This window comes from Mesoplodon densirostris, chromosome 6 (assembly GCF_025265405.1).
Source record: "Mesoplodon densirostris isolate mMesDen1 chromosome 6, mMesDen1 primary haplotype, whole genome shotgun sequence".
In the NCBI taxonomy this organism is placed as follows: Eukaryota; Metazoa; Chordata; class Mammalia; order Artiodactyla; family Ziphiidae; genus Mesoplodon; species Mesoplodon densirostris.
Window position 1 is genome coordinate 8,513,199 of NC_082666.1, and position 27,760 is coordinate 8,540,958.

Genomic DNA, 27,760 nt, shown 5'->3' on the forward strand with positions numbered 1-27,760 from the left:
GGGCTGGGGAGTGGGGGGAATCATTGTTTCATGGGTACGGTATCTACCTGGGATGATGAAAAATGTTCTGAAAGTGGATAGTGGTGATGGTTGCATAATCCTGTGGATGTACATAATGGCCCTGAATGGTACACTTAAAAATGGTAAATTTTATGTTGTGTATATTTTACCATGATAAAAAGAAGTATTAAAAAAAACCCACCGCTGCTGGGAAAAAAATGGACTGGAGAGAGGCAACTGTGCTTTCGGGGAAGCTGGCGTGCAGAGAGGAGATTGGTATCAACACGCAGAGAAGAGTGAAGCTGAGAAATCACAGGGACTGGAGAGAAATGAGAATAGCTGCTTGATGGCTTCCCAGTCACATGGGGCCCAGCTGTGCTTCCTGCACTGCATTCTGGGGAGATTCACCCACACCCTTTCCATGCATTACTTTATACCTGAGCTGGACCCAGTGGATCTCCGTTCTTTGCGAGGAAACCATCCCTGATTAAGGCAGGGAACACAGCTGGGGGCAGCCAAGACACACATGGCCTGGAGACTCAAAGTTTGAGGCCATTGGTTTCTAAAGCTAGACTATCTCCAGCTCTAGGAGAGCAGAACAACTGGTTTTTTCCTTCTCGCGCAGTGCCCGGCACCGTGCCTGCCCCATGGCGGGGAACTTCAACACACAGCTGTTGAATCAGGGCTGAGAAACTCTCCTGTGAGTCAGTAGAGATCTGAGCTCCACAGTCTCTCACCAAATGTATACCCAGTTGAAACCTAGGAACCAAGCCCCTGCATCTGCCCTCATTGCTGATTTGAATGGCCGATATCCTTCTTCACAAGGACTTCTACCTAATTTGCTGAAGGTCAGAAGAAGTTTATGCTAAAATTTCAATTTTACAGAATCCTAAGGACCTCTCTACAAAGTCTGAGTTCCAGGACGCCCAAGATCGATTGGGTTCCCAACAATATTCGTCAAACCAGGTGTAAGAAAAATTCAACTCGCTTTCTCATGAACTTAGGATGCATAAAATGGTTTTTAATTTAATAATACTCTGCCGTTCATAGGTGAGAGAAAATGTCTCCTCCCTTAACACACTGGAGTCTGAATTTCAAGAGATCCTCAGATGGCACAACTGGAACTTGCTTATTGCATCTTTCCCAACCATTGCAGCCTCTAGCGCATGTCATTTCTAACGTGGGAAAACCAGAAACAACCTGATTTTACAAAAGGAGGGAAACTGTTCCACAGATAATTGTTTATCACCTTGTTGGGCTATCATGCACCAATTAAAATGGTAACTTCAAAGACTACATAACAAGAAGATAGTTACAAAATACAGTTAAATGAAAAAAGAGGAATGTGAAAGTAAATGTATAATTTGATTACAGCCATGTAGAAATGGCTTTGGAGCTATAAAAATTGGAAGGTACCAAAGGAGATGAAAATACTTTCTGCAAGATGGTGAAATTACACGTGGAATTTTAAAATGTATTTAAAAGTTACTTTATAATATTTAAAAAGTTATAAACACACACACACACACACACAGAGTCATGGCTCTAGAGTAAAAACCTGAACAGATGGATTGAAGAACTTTTGCTCAGTGAGCTGCCTCATCAGGCTGGGGATAACTGATGCCTAGTCTAGGATTCAGTAAGGCAGGGTTTCTTCAAGGGTGGTCCTGGCACCAGCAGCATCAACATCATCTGGGAGCTTGTTAGAAGTGCAAAATCTGGTTTAACCCCAACCTACTGAACTTGAAACTCTGGGGGTGGGATCCAGCAATTTGTTTTAATAAACTCTCCAGGTGATTCTGATGCCTGTTCAAGCTTGAAACTGCTGCTCTGAAGTACATTCCCAGTCTCATATTCTGCGACTTCCACAAGTCTATAAAGGGTCCATCCTACACACCTACGTTGTCTCCCCCAGACACCACTCTCATTGTTTACAGAGCTCCATACTCATTAGATCACGTTCAAGTCTTTACCTAAGAGTCAACATCCTACTTTTGCTACCAAATTTCATCTTTGCTGTTATAGCTAGTTAACAGGGACTGTGCTTATGTGCATCATCTCATTTAATCCTCCTGACAACCCTATAAGGTAGATAATATTAATAAACCCCATTTCATAGATGAGAAAACTGAGGCTCAAAGAAGTTCTAGATCATACAACTAGTAAATGATGAAACAAGAATGACTTCAGAGCACAAGCTCTTAGGCACCCCTGGGGTTCAGAGATGTTTACAAAGATAATAAGTGATGGAACTGGTATGTGAACGCAGGCCTGTCTGAGTCCAAAGCCTAGCTGTTGTGTAACCACTACGCTCTGCTGCCCTACCCTCTCTGCTGGGCAGGACCATTTGCTTGCTGCCCTTCGAATCATCACTGCCAAGAATCTTGCTGTGTGCAAATATCTACTGTCTGTCTTCCTTGCCACCAACCCACATCCCACAGCCCCCATAAGGCCTTCCAGGCTGCTTCCCTGAGATGCCTGGCTAGAATGGGTCGCTCCCTCCTTCTCCCAACCCCCACCAGGGCCTATCTGTGTGCTTCTCACAATATTTACCAATTCCCACTCTGAATTATAGTTATACACATGCTCTTTCAGGAGAGGCGGTGGTCTGAGTTGGCGTGGTGTCACCAGTGACTCACACAGAACAGGCATTGATTGAATCAACCAGTGCATCTTTTATGTGACTAAATTCATTCTTTAGATATATCATGTATATCTTATCTGCCCAGCTGGAGGACAGTAAGCGCCTTAAGAACAAGGACCAAATCTTTTACTTAATGCATATTTTCAGGAATATACCTGGGGCAGGTACACAGTCAAACCTGTAATATGTGCTTGAATTCAAGTAGAATGCTACTGGCACATGATTCTGGCATAATTTTTTTTTTACTTTTTAAACCCTGCAAGAATGCAGCTTATATTAATTGGGGATAACTGGGTACTATACAAATGGATCCCATCAACTCAGTTTTTGTAAATAGATAGAAATAATAAATTTAATGTTTTAATAACCAAGAGAATCTTATGAGCACATTTTCCTGAAAATTTATTCAAATTTCCATGCAATTTGTTCTTTTCTTGTGGGAAAAGAACTCATAATTCTGTTTTTTAAAAAATTGAGGCTATGATATGCCTTCATTATGCCTCTTTTAAAATGAAAGCATACAATTAAAAAAAATCATAACACAATCCCCAATTTCTCTCATTAAGGGAAATATGGATATTTTCATTCCAGATATCTATTACCTATCACAGTCATTTATCTAGCCCAACACATATACTTTTAACAGGAAAAAAAAGAGCTCATAAATATTCTAACTCCTATCACGTACCCAGAGAGCAAAGGGACAGAAAAATCAGAATATGTATTACAATAATATTTAAACCTCAAAAACTAGATTTAGAAACTTTTAGGAACAAGATAACATAAAAACAAATGCTACCTTTCTTAATTCATAAATGATTTTATTTAATTATATAACACCATTAACAGAGAAAAATACCAAGCCACATGTTTTAACACACTGAAAGACACAGATTAAAAGTACGTAACAGTAAAAACACACAGATAAAGATGATCAAATTATTATAGCCTTTCAGTAGTCATTCATTCCCATCCAGTCCTTATACTGTACTCACATGGTCTAACAGTAAATATACAACAAAAGATCTGAAGAGCTTGGCGATCCTCTCTAAATCAAAATCAATGTTCTACCACTGAACAGACAGTGTAAACTTACCAGCTCCACAGATCCATAATGTTTCCTACTGAAATCCCCACGTCTACAGCCTAGGTCTTCCGAGACAGAGCTGGAACAAAAATGCTTCATCAGTATTATACATAGCGATCTGGCCACAAACCTTCTGCAAAAATCCACTACCATTTGCAAAAAGGGCTGCTATGGAACAGGCTTGCCCAGCTCCTCACTGCAGGGGAGCCTCCTTGCAACAGACACAGTCCTCAGCAGCCATTGCAGAGCCGGGCGTTCATGGAGCCCTCAGTAAGAAGAAAAACACCCGAGTCATCCCTGGAAGTATAGGCAATGATTGAATTAAATATTTAGTCATTTGGAATCGATTGACATCTCCCAGGCTACTGGTGGTTTATAATTTCATTTTGTATAACCAACGAGGACAGAAACCCTGCAGTAAACTTGAGGCAAGGGACAAAGCTTGCAATTATCTTTCGTTTAAGAGAGGCTCTTTGTCCCAAATATTCAGCATAAAAATAACCAGCATTATGGGATGCTATACAGGAGACATAAACTTTATAGGAGGAAAAAAACCCCTTCAAAATCCTGGTAGGCCCCACGCCCTCCCCTTTAATTTATGACAACATGACAATATGGAAAAAGACTAGGACTAACAGAAAAATGTAAAATTCCAACTTCCAAGTATATTTAGTTTTTCTTACATGGCAGTAGCTAATACTTTCCTACCCCCTCCCCTCAGAAAAGGCTTAAATCCGATAAGAAAAATCACATGCGTTGTTGAGGAAGAGTAATTAAAGCAAGGGCAAAACTGTTACTGCATTTGCATCTTGAATGCATAGTTACACACTCAAAAGACACATCTTATTGAATAGTTGGCATATATAGGACCTCAAGCAGTACTCATGAAACCACCAGAGATCCACAAATACAAACAGTTTTAATAAGTTGGTTCTAATATGTCATGCAAATACTCTAATAAAACAGAAAATAAAATTCCCCAGAAATTACGTGTTTAATATATCCCAAATATTTGGGATCTAACATGCAAAGAAAGGTGCATTTAGTACCTTTTCATCCTTCCTTAAAAGGTAGGCTACATTTTCTAAATTACAGCCCTGTTGGCACGTTCAGAAAGAGACTGACTCGGATGTTTCACGTCCACAGAACTGACTCTCTGCCAGGTCACTATTCGATAGGCTCCAAGAAGGACAGCAAGAAAGAAATGAGATTAGAGAGTCTAATGGTATTCCGTGTCCTCCATTTCACAGGGATGGCTGAGTTCATCGTATAGGAGAGATTTAACCTTTTGTAGTCCTCACTGCCTTAGCTGAAACCATGTGACAAATTAATGAATGCGGCTTGGAAGGGTGTCCTAGATATTTACCCAGGCTACCTTCCTGCTTCTAGTGACATGATTTTCTACTGAAAAATCTCTGAAAGAGATGTAAAAACTTCCCTCCGTGGCCTGCTGCACTATTAGCTATGTTCTCTATGCCCATTTTCTTAGCCCTTTTTGAAAACGCTCCTGGAGAATACTGCCATTGCCTTACATAACAGTTTCAAGATCCTTCCCCGGCGCCCTGAGTTACCGAGAGGGAGTGGACTCCAGGGAGGGAGGTGTCCACGGGCTTGGACAGAGGTCGGGCACGGAGCCGATGCTCAATGGCTGTTGACTGAGCACTGTCTGCCCAGACCTCAGCCCACCTCATCAGTTAAGTCAGGCCCATGATGCAGTCACCAACCGCAGCAGCAGCGGCTTCTAACCCAAATGGCCAACAATATGAAAAAAGCAAGGATGCCGGGCTCTGGGTCCCTCCCTGTGCCGTCCTCAGCACCACAGAGGGGGGTCCAAGACACAGTGCCAGCTCCCTAACTTTGCCAACAGCCAGAAACAAACACAAAAAAGGTGACGACCCTACATCCTGGAGCAACCACCTCCTTAGAAGCCTCATAGAGGGAAAACAATGTCCTAGGAAAACAACCAAGAAAGATAAACAGAACATCAGCTATCGGCTGCCCTTTTCCCCTCTAATTACATTTCATCCGATGCACTGCAGAGACAGCGCTTGCTAATGGTGGCTGGCAGGCTGAACTATACAGGATGCATTTCTAGGGCGGCAGGAGGCACTCAAACCAGCCATGTTAAAAAACCCACCCCACTCCCCTCCTCTGTCCCCAGGCTCTCTGGCCCCTTGGCACCCAGCAGCACAAGGGTTGTGTTTAGGGGGATCACCCCAAGCTCCAAGGGGAGTTTTTGTTTTCCTCCAGGTCCCCAGAGTCTGGCCCACTGCCAGAGCAAAGGGTGGACATGCAGTAAACGTTTGTTGCGTTTGTGAAGATATTTGCACATCTTTCAGATCTCACTAGCTGCTGCCTGATAACGCCCCTCGTGAGCACCAAGGCAGGCCACCTGTTGACCTTCTTCCCGATAAGCCCCCGGACGGTACTCCATCAGTCCAGACAGTCCTGACCCAAGAGGCAGATATGCCTACGTGCACACCAAAACCTATTTCCTGTTCCCCTGGGGCTTGTCGCTAGACTACATTTCCTAGCCCCTCTTGCAGTGACTGTGACCATATGCCTGATTTCTGGCCAAGAGAATACAGACCAAAGTGATGTGCCTGTGGGATCCCATGGGAAGCGCCTGCCCTCCTGCCCTGCGGCCAGCAGGGTGGAGAGGACCGTAAGGGCCCAGAGAAAGGCAGAGCTTCAAGAAGGAAAAAACCAAGTGGAAGGTCATACCTTTAAGAACATCTGTATTAGAATATGCTGTGAGCAAGAAATAAACAGTTAGTTGTGTTAATCATGTAGAGTTTGGGTTTACCTGTGAAAGCCGCTGTGCTACCTGAACTAGACAGAAGTCGGTATCTTGCAGTGGGGTGTTACTACCATGACAACAACCTAAAATATGTGGCACAGGCTTCACAGGCAGGCAGCAGCCAGGGAGGAAATGCATCTCAGAGGCTGGAGAGACAGAGATCTAGGTTGTAGAGTAGCAAACTGGTGATAAAACTTGCACCTACAGTAACTGAGGAGGTAGACCTGTGTCTTCTGAGCCTGCAGCTCTAAGGAACGTGGCTCAACAGGTCACAGTGAACCTGTGGGCTGGCTCCTACTGGCTGAACTTAGCAAGGTTTTTTCAAGGAAGAGATGAGCCCGGGCTAGAACTGGATGGATTTCAAACAAAGACAGAAGGGACTAGAGAGAGTCTCGAGACCAAGGGCCTCACAAGCTTGAGAAATCACTGTTTCTGGACCCCAAACAATAAGAATTCTGGCCAGTGAAATGTGGGTAGAAATGATGGGTACCTCTTCCAGACGATGCCCATACAAATTTCCCATGAATAATCCTTGCTCTCTTTCCTCATCCACTGGCTGTGAGGATGGCTGTGAGGACCAAGAGGGGTGAAGCCACACCACGAAGGAGTCCTGGTCCCTAAATGACCACACAGAATATCCTAAGTAGGCACACCCTCACTGGACTGTGAGATGAGAAAGAACTTTTATTGCTTGAAGCCACTAAGACTCAAGGTTTATCTGTTACAACAGGTGATTTTAATTTCATGGGTACAGCTCTCTGTAGGTAACAGAAAGTAGTGTAAGAATAAGCCCCACAAAAAAGGGGTTGTCAGAGGGCTGGTGGGCCAGGATGACTATCGGGGTCAGCAAGCTCTGGCCTCTCACTGCCTGTTTTTGAATACTAAGTTTTATTGGGATACAGCCACGCCCTTTGGTGATAGGCTGTCTGTGGCTGCTTTTGTGTTTCTATGGCAGGGTCGAGGAGTTGTAACAGAGACCTGTAGGGCCTGCAAAGCCCAAACTATTTACTCTCTGGCCCTTTATAGAAAGATTGCCCAATCCCTGCCCTAGAGCCTCACCAATCCCTTTTGCTGGTTTCAGGCCTACCCATAAGCTGTGATTAGTATGCCAATGAAAATAGCAGTGTTTATTAGAGTCCAGCAGAGTCCCTGGGGGTGTGGGGGGGAGCTTTCTAAAAATGCAGATTCCCTGGCCTTATTCCCAGAGGTTGTGATTCAGCCTGACTGCGATTTTAATAAGCAGTGGTGGGAATTCTGATGCAGGGGGTTCACAGACAATGTTTTGAAAAATACTGCTCTCCCAGATGACTCTGGAATCCCTGGGAAACCTGTTAGCCATTCTGCGGCACTTTTATAAGGAAGGACAAGGCCTTGATCAAGTTTTCCATGAATGGGAGGAGGTGTCATATAGTCCCTAAGGGCAAGTGCTTCAGTCACAGATGTGGGTTCTTAACCTCCCTAGGCATTAGTTCCCACATGTATAAAATGTGGTTGATAGTATCACCTACTTAATAGGGTTATAAAGAATACACTAAAAAGAGCAGGTAAAAATTTATTCTAAGCATAACGTCTATTACATGAAAACTACTCAATAAATGCTAGCTATTATTATCGCTCTTTTTATTAGTATGAATTCTTCTCCGGTTGTTAGAGAGAGCCCTGGGAAGGGGCGTGCAGCATACATGATTACCAACTTTTTAAAGAACTTTTAAAGAAGATGCCTTTTTTTTTTTTTAAACATCTTTATTGGAGTATAATTGCTTTACAATGCAGACATAGAGAATGGACTTGAGGACATGGGGAGGGGGAAGGGTAAGCTGGGACAAAGTGAGAGAGTGGCATGGACTTATATATACTACCAAATGTAAGATGCCTTTTTTCCCCCTGTGGTGGAAAGGGAGACCTGGGGCCAAGCAGCCTCCTAGGGCGGGGCTGAGGGCAGCATCACAGCTCAGCACGACATCCTCTCCCTGAAAGTGTCAGCAGTGCGACCTCCCCTAGAAAATACTTGGGACCCAAGAGCATGTCACCAGAACAAGGCAGGTGCAGAAAAGAATCAGAGGGTTCAAGTTCCTCACAGGGACTATGGTCTAGGCTCTAAATAGAAACTCTTTCTGTTTTAGTAAATTAATGTGAGAGGATGCTGGATCACGCTTTGCGAGCATGCACAGAGCTGAGGACCATCATGTTAAATCTCTAAAGAAGGCCTGGGATGAGAGCAAAGATTTCCAGCTCCACACAGAGGCTAGAAAAATTACCATTATGTAAGCCAGGGACCTGGAAAGCAGGACAACTCCCTCCGAAGAGTCAAAGTTATGGAAACTGAAAAAGGGGAAAAAAAGGAAGCTGAAACTCAGCAATACAGGTCCTTACTCAAGTGGCCCAGAGATTAGTGACTGACCCTAACAACTGCCAGACCCCACTATTCCGGGCCTCAGTCACCTCCAGCCCTGCTGGAAGAGTTAAAGCCAATGGAAGACCGGTATTCTTCCTGGATCAGCAGAGAGAATTTGTGAAAAGCAACAGGCTTACCAACAGCAGAGCTCCATGTCAGGAGCGCCAGGACAACACCTCCGCCCCCTTGATAAGCAGTTTGTAATAGACAGATGGATGGGATCCCCCTATTTGAGGGACAGAGAAGCTGAAAAATGTGCCAGACTACAGATTTAGGCTTGGAAGTAGCCCCGGGCCTCCTAACAACAGGTACGAGAATAGCTTATTGCACATAAGGGAGCAGTTGTCTCTCCTTCTGAAGATAAGTGACACAAAAAAGCAGAGCTGCAATTATACATTAACTTCTAATGATGAAATGGAAGAATCCTGTCCCCTTTTGAAGAGATTTCAGACACTAGGAAGTAGGAAGTAAGCAAGAGGATTTCTAGAGTGTAAGAGTCCCAGGAGGGCTTCCCTGGTGGCGCAGTGGTTGGGAGTCCACCTGCCGATGCAGGGGACGCGGGTTCGTGCCCCGATCCCGGAGGATCCCACATGCCGCGGAGCGGCTGGGCCCGCGAGCCATGGCCGCGGACCCTGTGTGTCCGGAGCCTGTGCTCCGCAACGGGAGAGGCCACGGCAGTGAGAGGCCCGCGTACAGCAAAAAAAAAAAAAAAAAAAAAAAAAGAGTCCCAGGAAATCTGAGCCCCTGGATTCTGGCTCCAGACAGCATCTTGTTCCCCAACTGTGCTTCTGGGGTCACAGTACCAGGTGCTCCTGTACCAGGATCTTAAGTTTACCATCCCTTAGCAAGTTCCACCAACCATAAGGTGGTCAGACATGCCTGGATTTGAATGTCAGCTCCATGGCACTCTAGCTCTGTGGCCCCAGGCAAGTTACTTACCCTCTCTGAGCTTGTTTCCTCATCTGTAACATGGGCTTAAAATAACATCTGTCTCTGTGGGAGGATTAAAAGATATCATAGGTGCTTAGCACAACACCTGACACATAAATAAATGTTGGTTATTCTAACTGTCAGGGACCTTACCGACCTCAGTCATGACCATGTCCCATGTGTCTCAGAATGCCTGGCTCATAGCAGGCTGCTCCATGAATATTTGTTGAATTAATGAGTCATGAATTAATGATAACCTCTGCTGGCCTTTGCTCTACTTGAACGCAGGTGGGTTTCTGCCCCCTTTTCTCCTTTCCCTCCTCCACCCCCCATCTGCCGTTAGATATTCTGACATATCTTTGGGTATATTTGACGTTACCTCCCACCATTAGTCAGTCATCTTTCTCATTCTAATCCTCACTTCTCTAACATTCTAGAATGCATTCCTCCTACAGTATTTATGTGTCTACTAAGTTTCTGGACAAAGAGAGGTGTCCCTGGAACTTACCAGGTTCTCTGCTATTACTAAAGTCTCACAAGAGTTACCACAGTAACTCATTGCAAGGCTCCTTTCAATAATAATCTGTACCAGTGCCCTTGGAATTCTATCTCTAAATAAAAAACAGCAACCATACCAAACTTTGGCGAAGACATGGAGCAACTGGACCACTTATAGACTGTGGGTGGGGACTTCCCCGGTGGTGCAGTGGTTAAGAATCCGCCTGCCAGGGCCTCCCTGGTGGCGCAAGTGGTTGAGAGTCCGCCTGCCGATGCAGGGGATACGGGTTCGTGCCCCGGTCTGGGAGGATCCCATATGCCGCGGAGCGGCTGGGCCCGTGAGCCATGGCCGCTGAGCCTGCGCGTCCGGAGCCTGCGCATCCGGAGCCTGTGCTCCGCAACGGGGGAGGCCACAACAGTGAGAGGCCCGCATACCGCAAAAAAAAAAAAAAAAAAAAAAAAAAAAGAATCCGCCTGTCAATGCAGGGGACACGGGTTCAAGCCCTGGTCCGGGAAGATCCCACATGCCGCAGAACAACTAAGCCCGTGAGCCACAACTACTGAGCCTGTGCTCTAGAGCCCATGAGCCACAACTACTGAGCCCATGCACCACAACTACTGAAGCCCGCGCGCCCAGAGCCCATGCTCTGAAACAAGAGAAGCCACAGCAATGAGAAGCATGTGCACCACAACGAAGAGTAGCCCCCGCTCGCCACAACTAGAGAAAGCCTGCGTGCAGCAACAAAGACCCAATACAGCCAAAAATAAAAATAAAATAAATAAATTTATTTTAAAAATATATATATATATAGACTGTGGGTGGGAATGTACAAGGTAAGCCAAGCCTCTTTGGAAACCAGCTGGCAGTTTCTTATAAAATTAAATATGCAGTTACCATATGACCCAGCACTTGCACTCTTGGGCATTTATCCCAGAGAAATGAAAAAATATATTCACAAATACCTATACACAAATGTTCATAGCAGCTTTATTCATAATAGCTCCAAGCTAGAAAAAGCCTAGAAATCTTTGGAAGGGTGAATGGATAAACAAACTGTGGTGCATGCCCACCACGGAATATCCCTCAGCCAGGAAAAGGAACACACTACTGACAGATACAACAACTTGGATGAATGTCCAGGGAACGGTGCGGAGTGGAAAAGGCCAACCATAAAAGATTACTTACTGTGTGATTCTATTATACAACATTCTTGAAATGACAAAATTATAGAGCGAGGTGGGTGTGGTTATAAAAGGGCAGCATAAGGGACTCTGTGGTGATGGAGCCATGTCTGTGTCTTATCTGTGGTGGTGGAGAAATGAACCTACACACGTGATAAGATTGCATGTGACTCTGGGGAAATCTAAGGCCAATAGATCACTGACAATTTCCTGGCTGTGATTGATGCTTTACTATAGTTATGCCAGATGTTACCATTGGGGGAAACTGGGTAAAGTGTACCTGGGATCTCTCTGTGTTATTTCTTATAACTGCATATGAATCTATTATGTTCTCAAAATAAAAAGGTTAATTAAAAAAAAACCTGTATCTGAGTTGAAATTCATTCACTCATTCCATAAACAGTTCCTGAGCACCTGTGAGGTCCCAGGTGCTGGGCCAGGTGCTAAACCTGAGACGTGTGCTCCCTGCTGTCATAGCACTTACGGCGCGGTGGGAAAATATAAAGGACATCGGACTTCACAGGAACAAAAACTTTGTGCAAGCACATCACACCTGTGTATAGCAAATTTGGTAAACTGTACAACAGCCTCTTTTGTTTCCTTCTTGAGTAGCATATGCCATCTCGGGATATGAGAGGCCTGTCACTCTGCTCAGTTCAAGACCCACCATCCAGAAACCTGGGAGCTGCTACCTAGAAAACGATTCCTGCAAAGTGTAATGTCCACACATCTGCTCCCTCCCTCCCCAATCTTTAGCGACCTTGGCTTCTCCTTTCCTATAACGTCAAGACTAAAGGGATTTCTAGCTCAGAGTACAATTTGGTTTGGGAAACAATGCTCCACAGGATACCTGCATGTGCATGACCACAAAGTGTTAAACAGAAACGTATTTAAGGAAAAAAAATCAGCAGACAACATATGTTGCCGCGTACCTCCCTGGATCACCTGTCGATTTAACTTCTTTGGAGAAATCCCTCCAAAGTGTGCCTTCCCAAGTTCTCAAAGCTTCTCTGCTGAGATTCCCAGACTGCCCCCAACTGTACCCAGACCCTGAAGGGAGGAATGCTGTCCAGAGTGGGCACTTCCGAACAGTCCTGTGGGCAGCGAGAATCCTAGAGAACACCAAGGTCATTCCGACGCTCACTACTCAGAGCGGTCCTTTTCCCTGAGCTGGTTAGAAATGCAGACCCTCAGGCCCTATCCCAGACCTAATGAGACAGAATCAGCATTTTAACAAGATCCCCTGAGGATTCAAATGCACACTGAACTTTGAGAAGCACTGACTCTGGTTCTCAAAACCTAGCTATATGTAAGAAGCACCTGGATTTCTTCTCTAATTTGTCTTATTTCTTCAAGATGCAGAAAAATAGAGAATAATATAATGAACATTATAGATACAGTTGAAACCCCTGTGTACCTCTCCTTGATCTCATTTTCATCTCTCTCTCCCTTGAAACAATCACTAAATAATTTGGTTCGCACTCCCTGCTTGCTTTTAATATTTGTACTATGTAGTCATAAACCATATGCCGTACTGTTTAGCATGATCTTAAATTTTACACAAATGTACACCATACCGTGCCTATCTCCCTGCAGCTAGCTTCTTTGAGCAATTGGCACTTGAGATTTGTACACATTGATACCTGTATCACTCACGGTGCTCTGTAGTCTCCTGCTCTATCACTATCCCACTGATTCTCCATTCCCCCATGGTCGGACATTTCCTCAGTGATCATCTCCCATATTTAGCCAGCTTAGTCCTTCATCTCATGGGTCCTCACTGTTTGATACCCAGATCCCTACAATAGCCTGGTCAGTCTTCCTGCCACCTCAGCATAGGATCTTAGGGTAGAAGAGACTTCCAGAGACGTCCAGAGACTTCCAGGTCCAGAGACTTAAGGGTCATTTGGTGTCCAGTCTGGTATCTGTGATAGTGTATTCTCTACCAGGTACTTGAAATATAGCCAGCAAGTCTCTACTTACACACTATTAGTGATAAAGAAACAGTATGCCCCAGGGCATTCCATTCTTCCTGTCCAACAGTTTTTTCTACATTGAACTGAAATCCATCACACTTTACTTTCCACCAGCTGGTCCTCCATCTTCACCCTTTCACTTCTTTTTAATTTCCGTACCATCACTTCCACACCCCCGGCCAGCTGTCCTGTCTGGCCTGCTCGCCCTGTCTCAGCACTCCCGCCACCATGCCCTTCTTCATTGCCTTCAACGTGCTGAGCATCTTCTCATCTTAGGACCTGGAATGAGCCCTCCAAACTCCTTCTTCTTCCTGACCCCACCTCCACCCCCAGGTTAGAAATTACAAAGAGGGTATTGGATTAACATCTGCCTCCCCTACTAAAATATAAGCTTCACAGTGGCAGGTTCTCTGTTGGTTTTGTTCAATGAAAAATCCTTAGCTTGTAACATAATACCTGGTACAGAGTTAGCTCTTAGTGGGGTTTTATTTAATAATGAGTGAATGAATGAATGAATGAATGAAAGCCAGCCAACTCTCTGGGGCCATATAAAACAAGATCGCCTCTATAGGAAAGCCCTTCAAATGTCTGAGGAGAGCCACCATGTCCCCTAGGGTTTTTCTTCTTTACTGGGGGGCCAGGAGTGACACAGGAGGGTGAGGCCAGCCATACTAGATAGGTACCTAGAGAAGGGGCCGGGCAAACACAGGGACCCCTTCATAACTTTCTCTAGGATCAGGCCTGGAGAGATACCCCCGGCTGCTCACAAGTCCACTGTCAGCTGCTGCTGGAAGTGAACTGCATTACACAGCATATTCATGAAATTTGTCTTTGAGTCAGACGTGAAAATACTGTAAATGTTGCATCAGGTTAATCTCAAAAAATTCACTTCAGAGGTTAATACAATGCCAGTAATATGAGCAAACAAAGAAAATGCTGTGGGGGCCATCACAATGAACACATTGTGACATCATTCACCAGCCATTAGCTCCTGATGAGGCTGGCATTCCCTATATCTAGAGATTGGCATTTTTCAATAAATAGGCAATACAATTAAGTGCAATGGATCAACACTGTAACATTAAAAAGTGAATCATCTGCAAGTGTCAAACTCATCCAACTGTGAACTTAAGATTCTTGCATTTTATTGCCTGTAAATTATAGTACAATAAAAAATTACTTTAGAACATCATACAGAAAAAAAGAGAAACTCTGATCCTAAACTTAAATAAACTAACATCTATATGTATAGAGAAATTACATGTACATAAGTGTTGCCTGATATTTACTGAACTCTGTCTAACCCACCACTAATTCACGGCCTGATTTTAGGCAAGAAACAGCCTTTCATGGGCTCTCAGTTCTACAACTGTAAAATGGGGCTTGATTAATGAATTAATTCAACAAATACTGATAACCATGGGACAATCCTCATAGGGCTGTTGCACTTAATGAGAAAATACATATGAAGCACTTAGCAGGTGAATAGTCTGAACACAATTACTATTTGAAGAAACAGGGATTGTGCATCATTAGGAAGATGTATGCGTGTGAAGAACAACACGAAGAAGAAAAAAAGTCTCTTTGTGGAAACCTAGAGATAAGTTAGATTCTCCTGTAATCTAAAATGCTCTCACTTTAGGGGCTTCCCTGGTGGCGCAGTTGTTGCGAGTCTGCCTGCCGATGCAGGCAACATGGGTTTGTGCCCCGGTCCGGGAAGATCCCACATGCTGCGGAGCAGCTGGGCCCGTGAGCCATGGCTGCTGAGCCTGCGCGTCCGGAGCCTGCGCTCCGCAACTGGAGAGGCCACAACAGTGAGAGGCCCGCGTACCACACACACACACACACACAAAAAATACTCTCACTTTAGGAAGTAGCTGTTAGGGAGGAAAAACTTTCCCTTTACCCTCTTATGTTCTATAACTGGTACCTGTGAATTAAGCTGACAAAAGACAGAATAACAGGAGAAAAGGCATACAAATTTTATTTCTAACTTTACATGCACAAGGCCTGTACAGAAAAGAAAACCCAAAGTAGCAGTTAGACTCAGAGGCTTATATACTATTTTAACAAAGGGCAATAAATTGTCGAGAAGTCACAAGACAAAAGGAAAGGGATTTGGGGCTTCTAGGAGTGGTAAATCACAGGAAGGTAGATATATGGGGGAAAGCAATGGTAGATGGGGTTATTTAGTAAGGTTTGTTTATGTAGACTCGTCTTGGTGCCTTCTCTGTCTCTGGTGATAAGGACTGTTCTCCTCCTCTTGGTAGAGAGAGGGGAGGGGGCACTTTTACAAAGAGAAATTTATGCCCTGCTTTTAGGCAGATTGGGGGAGGGCAGAGAGTTCTTCCTGTGTCTGCTTTTTCTCAATTGCCTTCAGCTCAAAATAATCCTTATGCCAAAGTGGCATATTTTGGGGTGGTATATTTTGATCCCCTTTATAGCCAATACCAGTATGTGAAAAATTCTTAGTCTTAAGCATAAAAGTATATAAATGCTTGTGGAACTGACTGGATTTTGTCTTGAGGTAACCTAGGAGACGGGGGAAGGCCCTGGCTGCTTTTTAAATGGCCTCTGTATTGTATTCTAATTTTCTGGACCAGTTTAGATCCACTTCATGCTTCTCTGTGTTGTGTTTTTCTCCAGGTACATTCAGACCACGTAGGGGAAGAAAAGCAGCTTACTCTGTGCTTTTAAGGTCAAACTATATTTGTGAAAGATTTTCTAGAGGGAGAGTGTTAAGGGAGGTGGAGAACATTCTTCAAAGAAAGCAAAAGACTAGATCAACCAAACTCACAGAAGTATAGGAGGCAAAAGCATTTTAACTAAGAACACTTCTTACTATAGAAGGTGACAGGAAAGCAACCAGCCTGCATTCAAAGCCAAATGCGATTTATAAAAATGAGTGTTGGGCTTCCCTGGTGGCACAGTGGTTGAGAGTCCGCCTGCCGATGCAGGGGACACGGGTTCATGCCCCGGTCCAGGAAGATCCCACATGCCGTGGAGCAGCTGGGCCCGTGAGCCATGGCCGCTGAGCCTGCGCGTCCGGAGCCTGTGCTCCACAATGGGAGAGGCCACAGCAGTGAGAGGCCCGTGTACAGCAAAAAAAAAAAAAAAAAAAAAAACAAACACTGTTGGCTTAGGTGAATTTAGGGCAGGGCAGCCTAAACCATTTCCTTTTGCCTCCTAAAAGCAATGATTAAAAAGAGTCATACTCTCTAGTCACTATTTATAGTGTGTCCTTGTGGTGTACTGCACTGTACTTTGAGATGAGGTGAGCACCAAAAATGGGTTGCTGGCCCTTGAGGACTATAAAATTTGAAAGAATAGACAACACGAATAGTCAAAGGAACAGAGTTCTTAGTAATGGCATAACCTCCTTGAGGAAGAATGATTGCTGTTAGTGATTATTCCTCCAGGGGATGTGGAGCTCAATGGTACAGCTTCTGTTCCCAGAAAAGGACCAGGATGTCCTGGCAGAATGATGCCGTACTCCTCCCTGACTTAGATCACACAGAGCAGCAACTCAGTGCTGAACCCTACGCCACCCTTGAGCAGTGAAGATCTACATTCCTCTCCCTTCCATTCAGGCCACTCACCTCCCTGGGGACCTTACTGCTGCGGCACCTTCAAATACTACCTCTATGCTAACAACTCCCCAGACCAAATCTCCAACTCAATCTTTCTCTCCAACTGCAAGTTCAGACTTACAGCTGTCGGACATGGCTCTGCGGACACCCCCGGGGGCCTCTAAAACATAAAATGCCTGAGTCACCCTCACTCCCACTCCTCACTCACAGCTCAGTCAGCAGAGCTGCCATCTTCTTCCCAGTCACTCGAGGTGCAAGTTCAGAGTCATCGCCCAGGTCTTCTCTCACATCCAACATCTTAATCAGTCTCCAGGCCCCCGGTACAGGCCCCACACAGTGTTGCTTTTGATTGTTGTATGTTTGTATCTGTATTTCACTCTTTGAAGAGGTAAAACTCACTTGCTTCAAAACTCACAAGAGTCCAAAAGGCCATACAGGGGTAAGTCTGTCCTCTCCTCCCTCCTCGGCCCCTCATTTCCTTTCCTCACCAGCAACCTCTATTGTTTATTGTGTGTCTGCCAGAGATGCTGTATGCAAAGAAAGAGAAATACATATTCCCTTTTGTCTTTGGTAAATGGTAGCATACTATACACAACTCCACTCCTTGTTTTTCTATTTAATGTATGTTGGAGATCTTTCCAAATCAATACCAAAAGATCCTCCATATTCTTTCTTATGGCTACATACTATTCCACTGAGTAGATGTACTGTATTTTATTTAACCAGTTTCCTAGGTAAACGGTTTTCAACCTTTCGCTACTACTAATAAACTGCAATGCATAACCTTGTATATGCCATTTTGCATTTTGCCATTTGCATGTGAGGATATTTCTAGAATTCCACCATGTCTAGAATTCCACCATGTCTTTCTAGAATTCCACCATGCCCTTGCCACTTCTCCCCTTTCCATTTTCACATTCTCTGCTTTAGCCCAGACCTGCATCGTTGCAGGAGCCTCCTAACTGGCATCTCTAATCTACTGTCTTTAACTTACCCAACAAGTATTTAGTGAGTACTTTCTATGTGCCACATACTCTGCTATGACAGGGAAGAACAAGAGAATAAAAACAAACAGAACAAAACAAAACAAAACCCCCTCCTAACCAGACCCACACAGATCCTAGCCTGTCTCACAATTATCTGAGCGTTGGGAGCTTTCTAATAAATCAAGCTGCTCTCTTCTCTGTGTTTGGAATCGGTTGAGAATTAGAGGCAGGAGTCGGGCAAATGGAAATCAAAACATCAGTTTCCTCACTGTCAGAGTTTCATTGGCAAATGTGGCTGAGCCTGACAGCCACATAGACTTCCTACTACTTCCCCTAAGTTTAGACCTGGAGCAGCCCACTTGCGGGAGAGTCTGGTCTGCAGAGAGGCAACTACTCACCTGAATGGTTGCCGAGGAATCACTGTCTCATGACTGTCGAGCTCCAACAGGGGATACCGAGGCAGGTGGGCCTCCACACCTGTCTCTAGAAGACGCAGGTGTGTTTTTCCATGTGGAAACAGGAGAGGAGCTAACGCACAAGCTTGGTGGGCAACCAGATCCCAAAGGTAAGAGAGGAAAAGAGGAAGGGGCAAGTCAGCTGTCCAGCCTCTTTCCTCCATGAACTGGAGGAGAAGTTTCTTCATGGAAACAATAGAATTTCCCCAACAGTAAACCCAAAGGCTTTCTCTCCAGCTTTGTGTTTTAACATCAAGTAGTCCTTTACCCAGGAGCAAACTAGGTCTTTTGAGGCTTTTGGAAGCTATTTTAAAATGTCTAAATATGAAATTGCCTGATATTTGTATCATGCCTTGATGATAAACTCTTTCAAATACATGGCAACTTTCTCCAAAAGATCAAAAAGCAAACCACTGCTAACTCAGCCGAGTGAGGGAAATTAAGTCTGAATTACACTTTTTAAGAAATCCAACTTATTGGTAGTATATTGTAATTAATCACAGGAAGGACTAATGGGAAAAAAGAATGGGCAGGTAATTCAGATGGAATTAAAAACTTTTCAAACTTTCTTCCTTCTGCTCTTGGCTGACATCCGTTTAAGGCAGAATGCCCCTCAAATAACCATCTTTCCAATAGCTTTCCTTTGACTTTTCCTAATGTATTGAGCTAATGAGGAAACTTTGCCTCTTGTAGGGTGGGACATGGCCCTGAAAGGAGGTTATGAATGAGGAGACGTGAGGACGCAGGGAGACTCACCATCTCCCTTCTGCCCTCCCTTCCCAACGGAAACGGCGTTTTCAGAGGAGCCCCATGGCTTCCGAATCATCAAGTTCAATGGAAGATTTTAGTTTCGATCTTCAAACTTTCTGTTATATTTGACACCTTCGGCCAGATCCCTGGGCCCCACCACTAAGGATTCTAATTAAGTAGGTTCCATGATCTCTATTTTTGAACAAACTTGCTAAGTTATTTCTGTGACCGGTCAGAGAGCACTGCCCTTCTTGCAACTCCTCCACTGGCCTCTCTGACCCCTTTGAATTCTGTTCTCCTACCTCCTGACCACCCCTGCTCTGTTTGCCAGGGCAAGCAGAACTACCCCTCTGCCCCTGGTAACAACAGACACTCCCCCACAGAGCCAGGAATGGACATGTGACCCAGGCTGGGCAACTACAGTCCTTCCCCAGCGTTCTTCTAACTGATGGGGAAGATTTTTCCTCTCTGAGAACATACCCCATGCTGCCTGAGATCACACCCACGGCTGCGTGGTGAAAACTCATGGACGGTAGGAGACAGTGAGGTCAACAGGCAGAGAGAAGCAGGGCTAAGGGGTGGAGGCTGAGGGTGTAAGAGAAGAATGGACTGACTGTTGGCACTAGAGTCCCTGGATCCAGTCACTCTCTGAAGCGAGCGAGATCTGTCCTTTCCCGTAGTTTGGTTACATTAACCTACACATTCTCCTTTTTCGCCTAAACTATTTTGAGTTGGGTTGCTGTTACTTACAACCGACGAGCCCCTCCCTAGTCCATCTCTTAATTGGCTTCCTGGCCTCCTCACTGTACATATCAGTGAAATTAACTCTTAAAACTCAGAGCTCAAACCATCACTTGTCTGTCTCAAAAGCCACTCAGACTCCCAATGTCCTGGCATTAAGTACAACACCTTTCACAATATGTCCCCCAATTTGACCTTCCAAACTTCCTCCTACTTCACCATACAAGTGGCAAACCAGGATCTGGCCATCCAGAATACCCTCCTCCCCACCTCTGCCAATTAAAATCTACTCAAGAAAAAGAAAAGAAGGAAGGAACGTTCTTCCTCCTTTTTCAAGATCCACTTCACATTACTCTCTCTAAGAAGACTTTTCAAAGAACTTCCTTCCTCCAAAGATGTAACTGTACCCCTCTTCAGCCCCCACGGCAGTATCTAATGATCTCTGTCCTATTCCTCACCCCACCACCCATGCATTACCAGGTCCACTCTAACCTTCCTCTTTTTTTTTTTTTTTTTTACATCTTTATTGGAGTATAATTGCTTTACAATGGTGTGTTAGTTTCTGCTAACCTTCCTCTTAAATATTTCTTAACTCAATCCCATTGTTCCTGCCACTCATCAGAACACTTAATATCTCCTATCCGGCCACTCTGATAGGTCTCCCTGCCACCAGCATTATCCTTCTGCAATCTAGCTGCCCACTGACACCAGTTATCTTTCCAGTATGCAAATCTGATCATGCTGTGCTCTGGCTGAGAGAATTAAGACCAAACTTCCTAGCAGGCAGGTTAAGCCCTCCCACTCCCCAGTGACTTGGCTTCTGTCTGCCACCCCAGGCTCACTGCTCCCCAAGAAGCTCCAGCTGGACCAGACTGTTTGTGGTTCCCCTCAAATCCAGAATGCTTTAACGCTGCTGGCCTTTGCACAGACAGTCTCCTCTGTCTGGGGAGGCCTCCTTCACCCCTGCCTGGTAAAGTTCCCACACTTCAAGTAGTCTCTCCACTGAGAAATCTCCTTGGATTGCCCTAGGTAATGGCACTTCCATAAGGCTCGCTTAATCTGGAAGGAGATGCTTCGTTTGCATACCAGTGCTTAGCACAGGGCCCAGCACAGCACACAGGTGCTCAGTAGGTTCTTTCATAGATATCAAAAACGTTTTCTGGTGAGAGCAGGCCTTGTATGACCAAGAGACCTCGCACAAGGCCCAACTTTGTGCTTGGTCAACTTTATTGGTGTCCAGTCCGGTCCTGCTATAATCTCCACCCGACAATACCAAGTCACCCTGTGGACACTGACACCCCATAAACACTTTGCTCCTGATGGCACCGCTGAGCACACTGAGATTAGGAGATGGTAACTGGTGCTAGACAGATTAGATTCAAATCCCTGCTGTCACTTACAAGCTGTGTGACCTGAACAAGTCTCTTAACTCTTCTGGACCTCAGCCTCCTCATCTGTAAGATGGAGCCTGCAGTAGTTATCTGTTTTTTTGTGAAGACTAAAAGAGGAAACGCATTTGGGATGTTTGCACAAGTGCCTGGTACACAGGTAATCAATTAAGTTTGCTGAATGAATGAGTTAATCAATGAGCAGCCCGCAGAATGGCAGCGGTTCTTAAAAGACGCATCTTTCTAGCCTGTTTTCCAGAAAACCCAGTATCTGGTTCCCGGTGGAAGCAGTTTCAAGTCCGGCCCCTGAGTCTGGGGAGCAGCCCTTGGCCGGACGCCGCCCGCCCTGTTCTCACGGCAGCTTCGCTAGCCCTGCGGCCGCCAATCACCAGGGCCTGGTCCCACTCCTAACCAGATTCACCAATAGGACCCGGAAAGCGCCACCTCGGGCTGCTTCCGCGGCGTCTCATAGGCTTCCCGGCAGTCCTGCCCGCCCCTTTGACTACGTCATCCGCGCGGTGCACTGTGGGGCTTGTAGTCTAGAAAGAAGCAGCGCTGAGAGTCCCGCCTGGAGCTTCAGAGGAAGGAAGAGTGGCCTTTCCCCCCACCCCTCCACCTACCTCCACTCCCCACCCCCCCACCCCACCCTCCACCCCCGCTCCACCTTTGGTAGATAAAGCCCAGGCTTCCCTGCCCTCCTTTCTAAAGAGCTGGAGCTGCCCACACGTGGGTTACCAGCGGCCCCCAAGAAACAGGAGCATTTCGCCCAGATAATTCAGCATTCACTGAAATTTTAGATTTCAGTTTCAGATCAAGGAGACATTCAATTCCCATATTCTCATAAGTGGACCTACCGCGCCACGGTGCGGGGTATGGTGGCAGCTCTGAAAAGGCAGCTGTGACTCCAGACTTCTCTAGCTTCCCAGGAGAACCCACTGCAGAACCAGCAGTCGTGAATTTACCCAGACCCTGTGAACCTTGTCTATTTCAAATTGTATTATCGTTTAAAATCAGGCAAGCTATCCGTGGCTCCTCATTGCTCGAGATATAAAAATTCATACCGCTTAGCTAGGCATATAAGGTGCTAAATAACTATTTTGTATTTATTTTTGTGTGGTTACATTTTTAAAAGCAGCATTTCTCATTTGCTGCACAAGAGAATCCCCTGGGGAGCGTTATAAAATATCGGTATTTGTGTCCCACCCTAGACCTGGGAATCTTGGGCGGATGGTGCAGGCTTTCATATGTGTTAAAGCTCCGGGGATGATTCTGTGCAGCCAGGGTTGAGAATCACTGCTTTAATGCCTGTCAACACTGCTGGGACCCACTTTCATGGATCCGAGCCTTTGCTCTGCACTTTCCTCTGTTTAAAGTGGCTTTCTTCCCCTTTCCTGCCTGGTGCGATGGTCATCCTGCCTGGCTAAGAGCAACTGCTCCCCGTTTTCCTCCCTGTCCTCCCACAGATCCCCTCCTCCTATAGCACATTATACATGCTTCTTTTCTAGCAGCGCTGGAGTTATTTGGTTACTTGTCTGCCTCCCTGGAAAGGCTGTCCCTGAAGAGTCCTCTTTCACCCACTCCAGAGCCACTGAATCAGTATCTCTGGGGTTGGCCTTAGGTACAGTAAGCATCAATAATATTTGTTGCATTGAACTGATGAAGCATCTCATTTGCTTTTAAGGCAATTAGATCGTTGCACCTAGTTGCCTTTGATTCCCCTGGAAAGCTAAGCACCCCTGTGTTGTAGTATCTTCTTCATTCATTACTTATTCATTCATCCAACAAATATTGTACACCATAACAAAGCCCTGGGGATTCAGGAGTAAACAGGAAAACATAGTTACCACACTATGGGACCTGGAATCTATTAATATATTAGTTATAGCATAGTTATTATCATTTCTTCTGAATAATAATTAGAATTTTTTCCCCTTCTAGATACTATTTGATATTCATGGGTGAGGAGATGTCTTATTCTCTTATATCCCCAGTATGTTGCTGGCACATTGGGGGCATTCTGTAAATGTTTATTGAATCAAGGTACTACATTTCATAGCACTTGTCACAATTTGTTCATATTTATTTGTATGATTATTTGATTAATGGCTATCTGTTCCATGAGCTGTAAATGCCCTGAGGACAGGAACTGAATCTTTTTTGCCTGCCATGCCTGAGACAAGGCCTGGACAGGGTAAGTGCTCAATGAACATTGCTAAATAAATATATATAAATACATACATACATACATACACATAAGGCACCACTAAGAAAGAAATGAAATCTCTGAACCAAATATCCACTCCTCTCTCTCTCATTATTCTTCCCCCCAAAGATAATTTTCTTCCTGAGCATTAAGGGGTTTCAAGTTAGAGTGACAATGAGCCCCAACTGAGATGATGCTTCTCTTACTTACTTACAGGTTGACCTGGGCCTCTACTTCAGGGTCTTTTGTTGGCCACGTCTGCAGGGGCTGGATGCCAAAGGAGAGAGACGACTTGGCTTTCCATAGAAGGGTCTGTGCCATCTGACTCCCACTGGACCCTTTCGTCAGCGGATCCATCAGTGGGCCTGGAGGCTGCAGTGCTGTACTGAAACAGAAAGAGGTGGGAAAGGCACTGAGAACAGAGAAGAATGCGGGCCCATCGCTGGCCCATTCTGGCCGCTCCTCCCCAGGGGCCAGCCCATCAGTAATGAGGACAGGGTAAAGCCAAGGCCCTCCCAAGACCCAGGTGCCCCACTAAGACAGCACCACGCCCTTCCTGCACACTGTGGCCTCGTGGCCCTGGAACCATCCAAATCCTATCACATCCCTCAGCAATAAGTGGAGTCCTCCACACTCTCAGGTCAGCGGGGTCGAAGGTAATAGGAGGAAGGTGAACATGTGAACCATCACAAACTTATTTAGAAAAAGGCAACATTCGGGCCTCCCTGGTGGCGCAGTGGTTGAGAGTCCGCCTGCCGATGCAGGGGATGCGGGTTCGTGCCCCGGTCTGGGAGGATCCCATATGCCGCGGAGCGGCTGGGCCCGTGAGCCATGGCCGCTGGGCCTGCGCATCCGGAGCCTGTGCTCCGCCACGGGAGAGGCCACAACAGTGAGAGGCCCGCATACCGCAAAAAAAAAAAAAAAAAAAGAAAAAGGCAACATTCACTGAGGAAGGGAAAGCTCTGTCTGGAGTACCTTCAGAGGATGGACCTCATGGCCATTGGTGTTTGGTCCAGGAGTGCCTGGTTTATCTCCCAATTTCCATTTAAAGTAGCCAAGAAAAGCCATAAAAAGAGCCTACACAGGCAACAACACTGTAGACAAAAGGACAAACCCACATTCAAGAGTAATAGCATAGAGGAAGTAAGCAGTAAATGCTTGCAGAATTAACAAATGGGAATAAATTGGGAAATGCACTGCTGAAACATGCCTGCTTCTTTCTCTGACGACACAGCGAGGAAGGAGGTAAGGTGATTCTGGAATGAAGAAGGGTGGCTTTGTTAGGGAAATGTAGGCATCCCTGATCTTTCTGATTGGAATTATTTTCTGAGCCAATCAGTAGCGTTCTTCCCCCACCTCTACCTCAGGTGACACACAAGTAAGCAAAGAAAATCCAAATACTTGGAAATGGGAAAATAAAAATAAAAAGCAATCTTAGATAACACTTGTCAAAAGGGACTCTTTATATTGTCTTCTTAATAAAACGCTGTGACAGGGCAAAAGACAAAAGACCTAGTGGTCTTATTAGTGAGGAAGAGGCATCTGCACAGGGAGCCACCATCCTGCTGCAGGGTTTGGATGCCAAGAGAAGTGACTCCATACAGCCTGGGAATTTGGAGCCAGATGGGCACTGCCCACTCCCAAGCTGCTACAGTAGTACCAATTATAGGCTGCAGCATGTTGCAAAAGAAAAAAAGGCCACTCTTGCCAGGTCCCCCTGGTATTCCTCCTTCATAAGTGATGACCCATCCTCCCCCATCACCTTACCTGGGCCTGAGAAGCCACAGGCTACATATCTGACCCGGACTGCTGGATAATCTTACTCTAAGCTGGCTTCAGGCCACTTATCTTGGCAGAAATTCTATAGACATGAAAGGCTCAAGCCTTCCACGTACGACAAATGGCAAGAAGGGAAGGCTCTGCTATGATGTCAGTTGTCCTTTACTCACTGGAGCCTCAAGTCTTCTGCAACCCAGTGTCACTAGAGTTTATGGCTGCCTTAGCAATAAACGAACAAACAAATAACAAAGCAGGGCTTCTGGATGAGAGACATATTTTTTTCTTTGAACCCTCTAGATTTTTTTTAAATTACAAAAATAATACTTGTATGCAAAACATTTATTAAGAAAATGTTCCTTTCTTAATCATGCAAGTTAAAAAAAAAGAAAAGGAAAGAAACTGCTCCTAAAAGAAACCAATAAGCAGGACAGGGAGGTGAGGTTTCATTTTCAGGCAAAGTCCTGTGAAGGTTCAGCTTCAACTTGAGTGGAGCTGGGCTGTCCCACGCGCCAGCCACGCGCCACCTGTGACCACTGAGCAAGGAAATGGGGGCAGGCAAAGCGAGACGTGCGTGTGTAAAACACACACCGGACTTGGAAGACTTAGTACAGATAACAAAGGATGCAGAACATCTCAATAATTTTTATGTTGATTCATGTTGAAGATAAAGTGTATTAGAATTGATTTTAATGTGGCTACTAGAAAACGTAAAATCACATACCTAGCTTGCTTTACAATCTGCTCGAGGTTGGTTACACCTCAGAGCTGTCCCATCTGCCAAGAGGAACTGAGGGCCCCGGGTCGGGGTGAGGGCTGTAAAGTCCCTGGGTACTTGGCACTCTTTGCACAGGTGGGCAAAGCAGCCGCGGTGAGCAAGGGCGGCCCACCTAGGAAGAGTCGCCGCCCAGGTGTGGGTATTGGAGAAAAAGTGCACTGAGGAGGGGAGGGGAGAAGATTCCAGAAATGGTGAGGGGATCTGAGGGGACCCGATGGCAGGCACGACATCCCCACCTCCACTCCCTTTCCGCTCCCAGTTAACGGTTTGGTATCATTCCCATCACTCCTCTCTCTACGTATCTGCAACCTTTCTGTGACACACATGCGGAGAATATATAACGCTCCATGACTTGCTCTCCTCCCTAAACCACAGTCTTAGACATCTTTGTAAATCAGTAAATAAGGTACATCTTAACATGGAACATGACAGAATGGGATAACCTCATATGCTGCTTACATCTTTTTAATCTTTAAATACTAAGATTATTTCATTGTTTTAGTGTGTTATTGTCTAGCCCTTTCATCTTTAAAATTTGTTTAGAAACACTTAAATGCTAGTTCCTTTAACCTTTCCCACCATTTAATTTTGTCTTTTTGCCATACCTTTACCCTTAGAGTTTCTGAGTTCTTGTTTTATACTTTCATCTAATTCTTTAGCTTCATTTTCTAACTGTTCAGATGCTATCTCATCACTGTTAATTTTAATCATTTTCCTCATTTCTGTTATCTTTTCTAGTCTTAACTTTCTAATTTAAAAAATGTACATTCCTCTTAATCTTCTGACATATTTTATCTTTCTTGTCTCACTATTTAAAATATTCAGCAGAGGAAGAACTTCTTGGAAAATGGCAGAGGAAGTGCTCATTTGCATAACTCCTTGGAACCCATGGAAATAAGAAAAAATAGCCCAATACATAGAAGAAAACTCACTGAAACAGGAGAATGACCAAACTCCATGCTAGAATTCTGAAGATCTGTTGTATACAATTAATCGTGGACAGACTGAAAGCGAACATCAAGGTCTACCTAGCTTATGTAACGTGAGGGAAATGGGCAAGAATGTCCTAAAGGCCGACAGTGCCCGATCTGGAGGGCTGAGGCCTGGAAGCATGGGCAGCACTGAGGCGGAAGCTGTTTGTTCTTTGTTTTTCACTGCCCCAGCTTTTTAACAAGAAGGGGTGGCCTAATCGGACGAAAAGCTGAAGGAGAGAAGGAAAAGTATATCTTAAGAGCCATTTGAACCTCCTGAAAGATATTAACCAATTACATTTGAACCCACTAAAAGAAGGTCCACGAATCATGGGAAATCGCACTGACCCAGACCCTCTTTGGAGGAGGCTGTCTGCCCTGAAGTGGGTGTGGGGGGGTGCTGAAAATTTAAGGAGAGTCCTGCCACGGGGTCACATTCACCACAGGCACAGGGGACTCTGCAGACAGGAGGGCAGGCATGGGGAGAGAGTACAACCAGATGGCACGTTCCCACTGTCTCTGTCCCACTTCCCAAGAAGCATCAAAGCCAGACCTCCAGCACCAGCTCTGAAAGAGAAGATTCATCATCACTCAGAGAGACAGGGAAAGG

At 45.2% G+C, this 27,760-nt stretch overlaps 1 protein-coding gene across 1 annotated transcript in view; it reads right to left on the reverse strand.

The window, feature by feature from the left end:
* The window catches only part of GARNL3 (GTPase activating Rap/RanGAP domain like 3), a 130,894-nt gene extending 106,891 nt beyond the window's left edge, over nt 1-24,003 (reverse strand). The window contains exons 1-2 of the mRNA XM_060101175.1: nt 23,840-24,003; nt 3,741-3,810 (exon numbers count right to left, since the gene is read on the reverse strand). Coding sequence (XP_059957158.1) covers nt 3,741-3,810; nt 23,840-23,982 — 213 coding nt within the window. The 5' untranslated portion in view covers nt 23,983-24,003. The remainder of the gene's footprint in view (nt 1-3,740; nt 3,811-23,839) is intronic.
* Between the last annotated feature and the right edge of the window lie 3,757 nt (nt 24,004-27,760).